The sequence below is a fragment of the Rhinolophus hipposideros genome (assembly GCF_964194185.1).
Source record: "Rhinolophus hipposideros genome assembly, chromosome: 16".
Taxonomy (NCBI): Eukaryota; Metazoa; Chordata; class Mammalia; order Chiroptera; family Rhinolophidae; genus Rhinolophus; species Rhinolophus hipposideros.
The window spans coordinates 590,390-602,535 of NC_138062.1; the positions used below are offsets into that span (position 1 = coordinate 590,390).

General features: G+C 42.3%; 1 protein-coding gene across 6 annotated transcripts in view; it reads left to right on the plus strand.

The window, feature by feature from the left end:
• ANK2 (ankyrin 2) overlaps positions 1-12,146 on the plus strand; it is a 193,845-nt gene that overhangs the window by 49,474 nt on the left and 132,225 nt on the right. For all 6 annotated transcript variants that reach the window (XM_081075592.1, XM_081075593.1, XM_081075594.1 and 3 more), the window contains exons 3-4: positions 6,870-6,968; positions 8,520-8,621. In XM_081075592.1, the coding sequence (XP_080931718.1) occupies positions 6,870-6,968; positions 8,520-8,621 (201 nt within the window). The remainder of the gene's footprint in view (positions 1-6,869; positions 6,969-8,519; positions 8,622-12,146) is intronic.

Below are 12,146 nucleotides of genomic sequence, written 5' to 3' on the forward strand. Positions count from 1 at the left end.
ATTGCTAAGTTCAAAAAATTCAAATATGTGCACAATAAACACCATTCCTCTCTTAGAAAGGTCTGGACGCTCTTGGAGAGCGTCAGCTTTTACTTGTTTGGTTGGAACGGACATCTGGTCTCCCCAAGATGCCCTCAGTTCTCAGGTCCTGCCTAAACTTCCTTAGCTGATCGCAGTCCAGAGTGTGCTTGCACACACACGTGCTCACACACAGTGTGCATGTGTATGCACGAGTTTCACCAAAAAATAAACCCAAAGCAAAATCAAATACACGCACAAAATCAAATACGTGCACCTGCCACCCACAGTGTACTCTATATTTCATCCTTTTAATTTTTTAGAGAATCAACATTTAAAAAAATTTTTATTGGGGAATGTTGGGGACAGTGTGTTTCTCCAGGGCCCATCAGCTCCAAGTTGTCCTTCAGTCTAGTTGTGGACGGCGCAGCTCAGCTTTAAATCCAGTCGCTGTTTTCAATCTTAGTTGCAGGGGGCACAGCCCATCCCACGCAGGCGGCAAACCAGTAACCTTGTTGTTGAGAGCTCGCGCTCTAACCAACTGAGCCATCCGGCTGACTCCTCTCCGTTTCTTTTATTCTACTTTCTGTTTGGGTGCAAGCTGATTGGCAGTTCATTCAGTAGCTTTGAGGACCTTCCTCTGTGACATGACCCACAGTTTGAACCACTGGTTTTTATTTTAGCTTAAAAAGTATGAGTTTGGAAATGAGATGGAAATTTGGAAATTTGAATATTTGCTCTTCTTCTTTTTATTGGTAAGGCTCTTTGAGGCAAATCACTTGACTTCTGAGAATTTTAGTGTCCTCGTCTGTAAAACATAAATAATTTAATATGATGTATGTAAAATATAAAATATAATAATGTCACTTATATGGTTAAGTTTCTCATTCTTTCATTCATCAATATTTGTTTCTCAGCACCCATCATCTCTTCATCCGTCTTGACCTTGATAAGATTTTGAAGTTTTCACAACTCTTTCTTCTCCCCGGCTAACTCACCATCATCTGTAATGTCATTCTCTATATTTTGGGGATTATATGATAGAAAGATTTGATGGGACTGGACAAGGGAGAAAGACCAGTGGCCCAAAAGGGAGCCTCATCCAGGGCCACTAGATGGGTCTGCACTGTGAGTGACATGGAGATGCAGAGTATCTTCAAGGCACCCTTATTCTAAGCCTATTCCCTATGAAATGACCAATGAGCCACCAAATTCCAAGCCTCACTGTAAATATTTTTTAATTGGTGAAGGTTTAGCAAATACCTCATTAAAAATTCATCATTTGGGAATTAAAAAGAAAGCCTTAAAGATTTGAAAATAACTCATGAATAAAACAAGTTTCCTCTTAGGCTGCCCACAATTTGATTCATTTAATTAAATCAGAAACCTGTGGAGACCAGCCAATGACATGGTAAGATCAGTTAAATTGGGTCTGACGAAGATGACACGTTGTTTGCTTTGCGTTTCCCCAGCAATACATTCTGATTCCTTCCCAGTGAGTGGTCTGGGTGTGGAGCAGCCACTGGGGGAGTCAGGTTGGGTACTGGGAGTGGACCTTGGGTTGGGGATATGTAAATATGTAAATAGGTCATTTGTGTTTTGAATTTGGTGTAGATGGTTTATTTTGCCAATGTCATTTGTGCTAATGACAGAGTGAAACTGTAAATAGTATTTCATAATTATTTGTGTCTATGGACTTCTAGTTCCTCTTGAAATGAGCCTCTGGCTTAGGGCGTCTGTGACCCAGGCGTGCCATTCAGAGCTGGTGGGGAGAGGTCAGGGACCAAGTTTCACTTTCTGTTCTCTTATTATCGTTTGGTGTGCCATTGGCTCTCCATCTCTTTCTTCTAATGTGTTTCAGGAACTCATATATTTCAATTGCTTCCTTCCAAATATTTAAGTTTTAGTATAGTCTTGGAAGTTATCTAAGTTAGTTTGTGCTTTTCTCATATGCACTTGACAGACTGGAGGACCCTTAACTCGACAGGTAAGATTGCAGAGCACAGTTGAGGTTTGCAGAACCCACAGATAAGTATATGCTAGTGCAGCAGCGATTGCCAGTTGTTTGATAAGTATTTATGGGCTCTTTGGGGACAGAAACTATGTCAGGTGTGCTTTGCTTCTCCCTTAGTAGCTCATGCCTGTAGCTGAACGCTTGGTGGGTACCTAGCAAATACCTGTTGATTAGCTGATGAGTGTTTATTGAATATGAATTTGTGCTAAGGTGCAAAAGAGTTTAATGGATTTTGATTCAAGCATTTAACCTTCGTGTCTGTTTAGCTGTATCCTCCTAAATCTGTTCCTTAACTTTTCTAGATGTACTATCCCACATCTTTTATGCACATTCCAGAAATATAACTAACACTCAAATGCCTCTATAAAAAATTTTATTGGCTATCTGTTCTACCTGTGGTTCTATCTGTTCTTCCACTAGTTTTATATAGTCATAGAAAAACAGTCAGTGAGCAAAAGATCTCATAAAATCAGCAAGAGAAATGGGGAATAGAGCTTATTGTAAAGTCTGATGGTAAATAAAATGTTATATGGGTTTATAAAAATCTAATAGACATGTGAAAAAAAAGGTGACTCTGCCCTTTAAGATTGATTAATGTGCATATGGGTGTTTCAAAGTAGCATTAAGACCTTATTTCTTTTTAACTACTTGGTATATTCAGTCATTTTAATTCCAAGTGTTGTAGAACCGAAGGGGGTACGATGCCTGGGACTCAGCGACCTACAAGCCCAGTCAGTGTCTCGCTCACAGAAGAGCTCAGTGGATGTCTGTTGGTTGTTCCAAAGGACTCAGGTTCACACGTCTGGATCACACCAACTCACATAGAGACAGACCAAGGACATACCACTTCTGTGTTTCCCCGAAAATAAGACCTTGCCGGACGATCAGCTCTAATGCATCTTTTGGAACAAAAATTAATATAAGACCCGGTCTTATGTTACTATAATACTATAAGACCGGGTATAATATGATATGATATGATATGATATGATATGATATAATATAAATACCGGGTCTTATATTAATTTTTGCTCCAAAAGACACATTAGAGCTGATGCTTTGGCTAGGTTTTGTTTTCAGGGAAATATGGTAGGACTGCAGTCCCAATTTGATTGCATTTTAAAAGAATGCAGGATAAGAATTTACAGCATTGATCACTAGAATTTTACCTGTCACCTATCTTTATAACCATTCTGGCTTCAGTTGTGTTACTATTGCAGAAGTCGTGAAGACACGTTACCCCAAATTCAATTTATATACTATATACAGTTTGGTTTCTGAACTATTATTCCCTCATACAGAAAAAATTTATGATATTCTTCATGACATTGTCAGTAAAATGGAAATACATTGTTGTGGGATCTTTGTGCTCCTAAAAGGGTACATTTTCCTTATAAAATTCTTTTAACTGAGAGCCTCAGCCTTGTATTTGAGAAGAAATCTAGCTAGTTATTGAGGAAGTGTTCTCTCCTGTTCTGTGGATTTAAATGTTTTTTTTTGTTGTTGTTTGTTTGTGAAAATGGAGTCAGCTATATTGTGAATTCATGAAAAGAACTGCGGAATAAACTAAGATAAATAGTTTGGCGTTGGACCCTTAGGTTAACTTCTCCTGAAATTGTGTAATTTAAAAATGTATTGGACCTTCATAAGTACATTGTGTCAGCTTTATTCTATTTGAGATAGTATCTTGTTACCTTAATTTTAAAAAAGTTATTTGTCAATATTTGTTGAGACATGCGAATCGTGTTTTAATAGTTGGTCTATGTCAAGTTCTAGTTTTCAGCTGAGCTGACACCGTAGACCAAAAGGAGAAATATCTCCCGGAGGGGACTGAGAAAGTGTTACAGATCCTCCAAACTCCCGGAGTTGGTCGCTGACGGAATTGAAGAAAAGTTTACACTTTTCAAACGTCTTAATTCTCAAGCCTTTCTAGTTTGAATTTGTAGAAAGTTACATTCAGAATGGCACTGCTGATTATTTTCAGATCAATCTGGAACAGCCTTTTAAGCAAAAAGGGTTAATGAAGAGTTAATAATGCTTGACTTTTTATTAAGAATGTAAGCAAGATTCCCTGTGATTTACCCATATTTTGCCCATGGTACAATTTTAGATAGAAATGAAGGCCAGACTCAGGCTACTATACCTTTGAGAAATTGACCATTGGGGAGCCATTTTCCACTTCACTTTTTTTAAAGATAAAACTGTTGTCAAACCCTCTAGAACTCTGGCATTCACCCCGTGACATTGCTGGCCAATATTTAACAACTGGCTGGCAGGAGACCCCTGATATAGATTCTTTGCTGATTTGCATAGTAAAATATTTCCACTGTGAGATAGGGGGACATGATACCGGGAGATACTGAGTCAGGGAATGAAGAGAGAGATCACTGGCAAACTTGGAGAAGACGTCCTCTCCTTCTCCTGGTCCTTCAGAGATGACAGCTCAGAGTCCAGGGATGTCACCCAGGCAGATGTGATCTGTATGGGGTTGGTGGGGGCAGGGCTCCCGAGAACGTAAGGTTGGGAATCCTCCATGTTTCTCAGCTGGTGATTTCAGCTTACAGGTTAAACTTTTTTTAAGTTAAATAAACATAGACATCAGATAAAATAATTTCTAAAAATTAAATGTAAGCTAATGGGAAAGTTCTAATGGGGTGTTAAAGTCACCAAAAAGGACCTTTTTGAAAGCTGAAAGAGAATCGCAGAAGAGCAAGTGATGCTTCCTTCCATTCCTTCAGCCTTGGAGGGAATTCATAAAGGAAGGGTTGACCCGGAAGCCATGCACGGAGTGATTTGGTTATTTGACCAAGCCCAAGCCCATGGTTTGCCCCTCAAGGGAGGACTTAGTGAATTACGGGACATCAGATTTTAGACAGCAGATAACAATTCTGCGTGGGTACGTCTGGTGGTTCCATGGGCAGGCCTCAAGCACCGGGCAAATATCTCCAAACCCAATATCTATTCCCATTTGGACAAAAATGCTGATCTGCATACAGAACGCTTATAAACTCTGGGTACTCCTCAATCATTTTCTTTCAAATACATTAAAGGTTTTGATTGTTTGCAAATGTCATTGTTACCAAAATATCCCCTCTGTGCTCTGTTCACCCAACAGCCCTTTTCGGGTGGGACTGTGCTAGGCCTGTGGCTGAGTGCCAGGTGTCACAGGATGAGGGGGTCGCAAAGGGCCTCGCAGGTTCTAAGACCTCAGACGGAGGCAGAGGTAGGAGTCCAGGAAAAGGAAAGGCCGCTTCTTACACCTTAAAATGTAAAATTCTTTAAATGTTAGTTTGCTTGGCCATCTAGACGACTCCCAATGATTGGAACATTTGATTTTTACTGACTGAAATAATGGAATGGCTCATGATACAGAGTAAAAGCTTTCTTCCCATAAAAAACTTAGGAAAACCAATAAATAATGTGCCATACTGAAGAATATATATACAGATGTCAGGACAGGTAAAGGCTCTTGCTTATCACGAGGCTTACTTATCTCCTTGACAATTCCTACCCTACGATCTATCAGAGTGAGTTTGTGACCTAAATTAGGCCTATCTAAATTAAGTACTAACTGTTACCAGACAGATTGGGTGTTAGATAGTTATTTCAGAAAACAACTTGAAAATGTAACACTTCCCATGGTCTGGCAAAGGGAGTGCAAAATAGTGTTTGTTTGTTGAATCATTTCTAGCATCATTGACATCATGGTGGAACTCCGGGGTCGTAAAACACCATCTTTTTCAAGTTTTTATCGTTGGGTCATTTACTAAGTTTTCTAGGAATAGAATATTAGGTTGGTACAAAAGTAATCGCGGTTTTTGTGATTATTTTTAACCTGTTAAACCGCGGTTACTTTTGCACCAACCTACAAATACATTTCGGAAGTGCTTTAAGCCTGTCGTTTTGTGCCAGTAAACATGGAAACCATGACTGGTGCACATTGATAGTACACCTACTCGTGTGCCAGCTACTCACAAGATAACGTGCGTGAGGAACCAGGGCCATGCTCTGCACAGAAGAAAAACAAGTGTGACTTTATTTTTGAGTCAAATGTAAAAGCCTGAGAACTCTCCTTAAGAAAATCACTAAGTATCAGAGATACAAGGACCACAACAGAAATCTGCCGTATGGAATTTGTGTTTATCTGGTTCTCCTTATGTGTACAGCAAGCCCAGGCTCCACACTTCATGTCAGTGTAATGTGTGCAGACGGTACATGCAGTGAAATCTCCAATAACTTTTTTCAGTGCTATTGTGAGTGATTAATTTTCCAGGGATTTATAACAGATGGATAGGAACCAGGCATTACAGTGCTCTGAGAGACTCTAAGATAAATTTTAAAATTTAAAAAAGAACTCAGATGAGTCCCATCGTGCTCAATGTTGTTTAAGCAGTATTGTCATTGCGAAGTTGTTACCTCAGAAATTGTTCTATGGCTTTTTAATTGCTTTTTATGAAAAGGACATTTCTCTCCCATTTATTGAAAAGAAGATTTATTTAAAGCTATCTGTGTTCTAGAAACTGGACAGAATTTCATTTCTGGCTGGCACAATAAATGATACAGTTGCTTATTTTTTCTCAATATAAAAGTATTTAGATATTTCTTAGTTTAAAAAGTTGGTTTACATGACATTGCCTAATCCACATTTCTAATGAATATTCACCTCTTTGCCTCTCTGATTCCAAAACCCTGGGACTTAGTCTCTCTGAATGCAGTAACTTCCAGCTGCAGTCAAAGAAAGAACCGCAGGGTCAGTCTGCATCTGGGCTGTAACTGCTGGGGTCACGGCCGTCTCCCTCACACTCCCTGCTTCTGAGGCCTGTTTCTTCTCCTTCAGAATGGACTCAATGCTCTGCACCTGGCCGCCAAGGAGGGCCACGTGGGCCTGGTCCAGGAACTGCTGGGAAGAGGGTCTTCCGTGGATTCTGCCACCAAGGTATTGCTCATGCTGGGGTCCTTTCCTCTGAAAAGCACCTTTCCCTGTTCTCTGGAACACCAGGTTCTTACCAATGAAGACCTGAAACGGAAACTTTCCCATTAAACTTGGCAAGTTTGAATTTTAGGGACATATCAGAAATGAGACAATTCTGTGGACCTCGTTTCTAATATTTTGGGCATTTTTCCTTGATTCACACAGAGACTAGAGAATTATAATCCTCTGTAGACAGTAGCTCCTATTTTCCTAAGGTGAATTCATGTTTCCAACTAAATTTATATAGTGAACATCTCAATGGAAATGAGCAAGTAATTTTCATGCTTTAATTCAGTTGTGTGTTTTCATGTATTCATTTCACTTGGTAAGAGACTATATAGAATCCCTCATGCTCTAATGGCAGAGAGATTTGGGGTCCTGGATTGCATTATTGGGGTAAAGTTCGATTTTGTCACTGTGATGTGTGTGTGAAGAAACTGACCCATTTCTAAGGAAATGGACGGGATGCTTGGTACACGAGGAACGTGCTCCCTTGTTGATTCTGCTTTTGCTGAAGTACATTTGAGCCGCGTGTTTGGGGAGTCATTTCAGAAACAACAGATACTTTAAAAAACATCACCACTGGTAACAAATCTTTGTCTTTAGAGGGTAAAACTTTAACTTGCAAAAACACAGTAGCGAATCAGAGCAAGCCTGCAGAACAGGCCTGCAGACCAGGCCTGCAGGGGGATGACCCGTGGTTGTGGGAGCCGTGAGCGAGGCGGGCAGTCCGGCCTGGAGCTGGGGCGTTCGTGAGCTCAGGGCCAGACAGGAAGGTGCTGGACTTCAGCTCGTGCATAATTGCACAGTGCAGCTGGCCCTGCTCACGGCGTGGGATACAGCAGTTCTGGGGGAAACTTAAAAACCAGAAAACAAACCTCACACTCTCTGGCAATTCCAAAGAAGTTAAAATATAAGATCACTATGTGCAACAAATTCCTTACTTTGGCCATAAAGAAGGAATACGGCTTTTATTACCATTTGTGTTGATCACATCAAGTAAATGTTAAATAGTTAGTGTCAGAATGTATATCGGACTGTTGGCTCCCCCTTGAGCAGCCCGTATCAATATATTCACTAAACCACCACTCTGGTTGCTTAAGTGTCTCTTGCTGTTTTATTTTATCCTTCCCTTGAAGCTCTTGATATTTTAAATTATGGGTTCCTTTTAAATCACAGGTTGTAATTGTAGACTTTTAGGTCCAGAAAGAACTCACACTTCACGCGCCTCATATAAAGGGGGCAGCTCAGCCCTCACAGCGTCTGTCAGTGGCGGTGGGGCCCAGTCCCGCCATGTCCAGAACTGACACTGGACTTGTGACAGACAGAAGAGGACACCACGGGATAGTCAGTGTTTGGATGGTCAGAAATGATCTCTCCCAAAGGCTGGCTGTGATCATGATAGAGGGACAAGTTCTAACCTCCTGAAACAATCAACAAAATTGAAATACCTGTACATTTTGATTTCTACAAAATTGGGAAACTGGTAACCTTTCCTGTTTGGTTTATTTAAAGCAGAAGGGGAACACTGCTCTCCACATCGCATCTCTGGCGGGACAGGCGGAAGTCGTCAGAGTTCTCGTCAAGGAGGGAGCCGACATCAATGCGCAGTCGCAGGTAAGAGACCCACACGTTGCTGTGAGAGCCGTGACTTAGCACAGCTTTGTGGGCTTGATGGAAGGGGCCTGGCCAGCTCTCGGGTAGGTAGATTTACTGTCAGTACTTCTGTTCTCTATTCGGCCAGTTATTTTGTTAACTCATGCGATGACAGTTCTTATTTTTCTGATGGCTCATGATTGCCCTCTTAATATAACTGAAAATTTGTCACGCGCACAGTTTATCACTGTCTTTAAGTGCATTGAAAGAGAATAGAAAGTGTTTTTGCAGAGTGACAGTGCCATCTGTGAACTATGAATTATTCACGCAAGCTCTGTGTTGCTGTATAGAAGTATTTTCTCTCCTTAAATTTAAAAATTCTCAAAAGGTGAGTATTCCCGTGGGGAATCTGCTGTAAAGTGGAATCACACTACCTCCGTGCCACCATACCCGAACGTGGGCTTTCCAGAACTTCTGAGGAGAACAGGAAAACTGGAGACTCACAGCCTGTGGCACACACAGTGGCGTTACACAGGGTAGGAAGTGCGAGTTCTCAAAATAAAATTAAGAAAAGGTTTAAAAGAATAATCAAAATGCATCGTACTGTAAACCTGGTCCCTGTATTTTTTTTCTGGTGAAAAGGGGAGGAAACACTGCTTTGCCCAAAGCTTGACTCTTGGAATCCATTATGTGCTTACGTAGAAATTGACGCGCATGTCTTCATAATCAAATCTAGTCCTCCTCTCTATTTTTTAAGGTTTTTAGCCTTTGTGTGAACATGGGCCACACCACGGGAGCCACTGGAAAACAAACCAGCTCCTTTCCAGCCATGCTTTGGGACAGGGTCACCTGCTCCCAGGTCCTTTCCCAGGGAATGTCTGTTTCCCATACTGGTCATTCATTCATCACATAGACGTGGCTCTAGTTGTGTAAATGGACCCACAAAACACTAGAGGGCAGAGGTTAGAGTCAGTCCTGTTTTCTACAACTTCAACTCTAGGGACGAGTCTGCTGAAATGGTGGCAGACAAGACATTACCTATTTTTATCCTTGTAACAGCAAACTATTTTAAGTAACCACATTTCCCCCTTACAACCCAAATATTTAGTTAAATACACATGAATATTTTAATATTTATTGAGAATATATCACACTCTAAAAATCTTTATTAAATGAAAAAATTTAAAAGTTGGTGCCATCTGTAAAGAAGTCCTGTCTGTCCCATGACTCTCTAAACATCCAGAGGGAGAGAGCCACAGAGTTTCCCTGTAGCCAGAGGCCCTCTTCCTGCCCCAGATCAAGGCTCTGAAACTGCAGCCCATGGTCACCTGTGTGGCTGGCCGGTGTTCATTTCTGTCCCTCCCCCTCCCCAGGCTCCTGACCATTCTGGGTGGCATCTGAGCCTTGTTGTCTTCACAGGCTCTCAGACAGTACTGGGAGGATGTGAGGGAGAGCCTGGCGTAGGAACGCGCTGCCGGACTGCTTGGTGTGGCTGGAGCCCCAGCAGGGTCAGCAGTTTGCTTGCTTAGGGAGCACGGACATGGACGCCTGGCCAGTCCCGTAGCTTGTAGGTCAGTTTGACAGGACGTCCATGAAGATGCTGTGGTTAGCATCTGGACGGGCCATGGTTCCTTTTCCAGAGTCACTAGCGAGACATAGTGATTTCACATATTGTCGTTAATCTTTTTGGCACCATATTCCGTTAGCTCTGTTTAAGATTTATATTGTAGAGAATCCTGACAAATAGCCTCAACCTGATTTTTATATTGTGATAAAGTTTTAGAGTGAGAAAAGTCAATAATTAAAATTTAGGATGATTTTCTCAATGCCTAAGTCATTTCATAAGGGCTATGACATAATTTGCTATGTTGGATTTAGGTAGCCATCATGCCAATTACCAAAAATTACTATTACTTAGAATATTTTATAATTTGATGATTGAAATTAAAATATGTGGCTTTATATAAAAGGGTGATTCTGTGGCTCTGGTGTAAGAGCAAAGGCTCGCTTTTAAGGAATGTTGGACAAGAGTCCTTCTTCGCCCACAATCGCGTTGGTCCTGTCTTGTTTAAGACACAGATTTCCGCTATGACAATAGTGAACGTCAGGTCAATGAGTAGGAGCCATGCTGCTATTAGCTGGACAGTCGCTTTCTTGGAGAACCAGGAAAAGGGCCCAGGAGTCTTGGACTGTGCTCAGATCACACCTGCTGCTGCGTCTCTCTATGGGCATGTGCAGAGTGTGTGCAGGATAGCCCGGAGCCTGGACAGGGACCACGGATGCTGCTGTTGAATTAAGAAGTGAGAGAGTCTTTGACAGCCTCCATGGAATAAATGTTCAGTAAGTGCTTACAGGGCTCGTGGTTCTTGGAGACATCCTGCTTTCTCACGTAAACTGTGAGACGCACGTGAGCGTGCCTTCCCACGACACAGTGTGATGTGGTGGTCAGGGTCCTTAGCCACGGAGAATTCCAGAACCTCCACCAGGAGCAGTTTAGCATTTTCAGTACAATTCTGTGATGGACGCAGCCGCCCCCACAGGAGTGTGCGCCCGCGGGGGCTGCGGTGGGGGCAGCACCATGCTGGTGCCGAGTGCTGCCTGGGCGTCCACGTGGCTGTGTGGGGTCTCCTGGGTTCAGCGGCCTGCAGAGCTCAGGCCCTGGGGACAGCTGTTGGGTACAGTGATGGGCTGGAAGTCATATTAGAGTGACTGGAGGTGGCCACTTGCTTCCTGAAAACACAGGCACTCTGAGAAAACCTTTTCCTGTCATCTTAACATCCTCCAAACTGTCCTAGGTAAATTATGCCGGATGCTTTCCAGCTCTCTGTCCGGGCGTTTGTTGTCACCTATATAAGCTGTACTCCTGTTAGACTCAGAGATACGACCTTCAAAAATTGTACCAATTATGTATTATCAAAGAAATTATACTTTGAAAACGTTTTTAAAGTTTTCTCAGCGTGATGAGTTCCTTCAAATGCTTGCAGGACTTTTTGCCCGTTGGTATGTGCCCACGTTGGGTTTACTTTTTAATGCATATCTACAACTTCTGCCAAGAGTAAGCTTCTCGGGGGCAGGAAATTTTTCTCACACTTCTTTATAGTTTTTGGATTTGGCAGAACGCTCGTGGATACGTGATTGGAGACAAATGAGTGCAAGACCTAGCTTTGCGTGCATCATTCCTCACAGCGGAGCTAATGGCAATAAAAGGACAAATATATGGCTGCCGGTGTTGTGCCCGGCCTCACTCTGTCATTGTCGATGACAACAGAGACAGAGATGGCTCCTTACTTCTCATCCAGGTGAAGCTGTTTCCCTGGTTCCCATAAGTGCTCTGGCCTCACCACAGAGCTCAGGGGGCAATGATGGAACCCCTTTTCCACCCGGCCCAGACCCTGTGAAGGTCCCAGTGAGCTGCCTCTCCTGAAGAGGAGCCCGTGCAGAGCTCTGAGGTGCAGGGTGGGCACTTAGTGTTTTGTGAGCTGTTAATGTGACAGCTCTGTCAGGTGACCAGGACAGGAAGAGATTTTGCTGTTGCTGCCAAGGAAA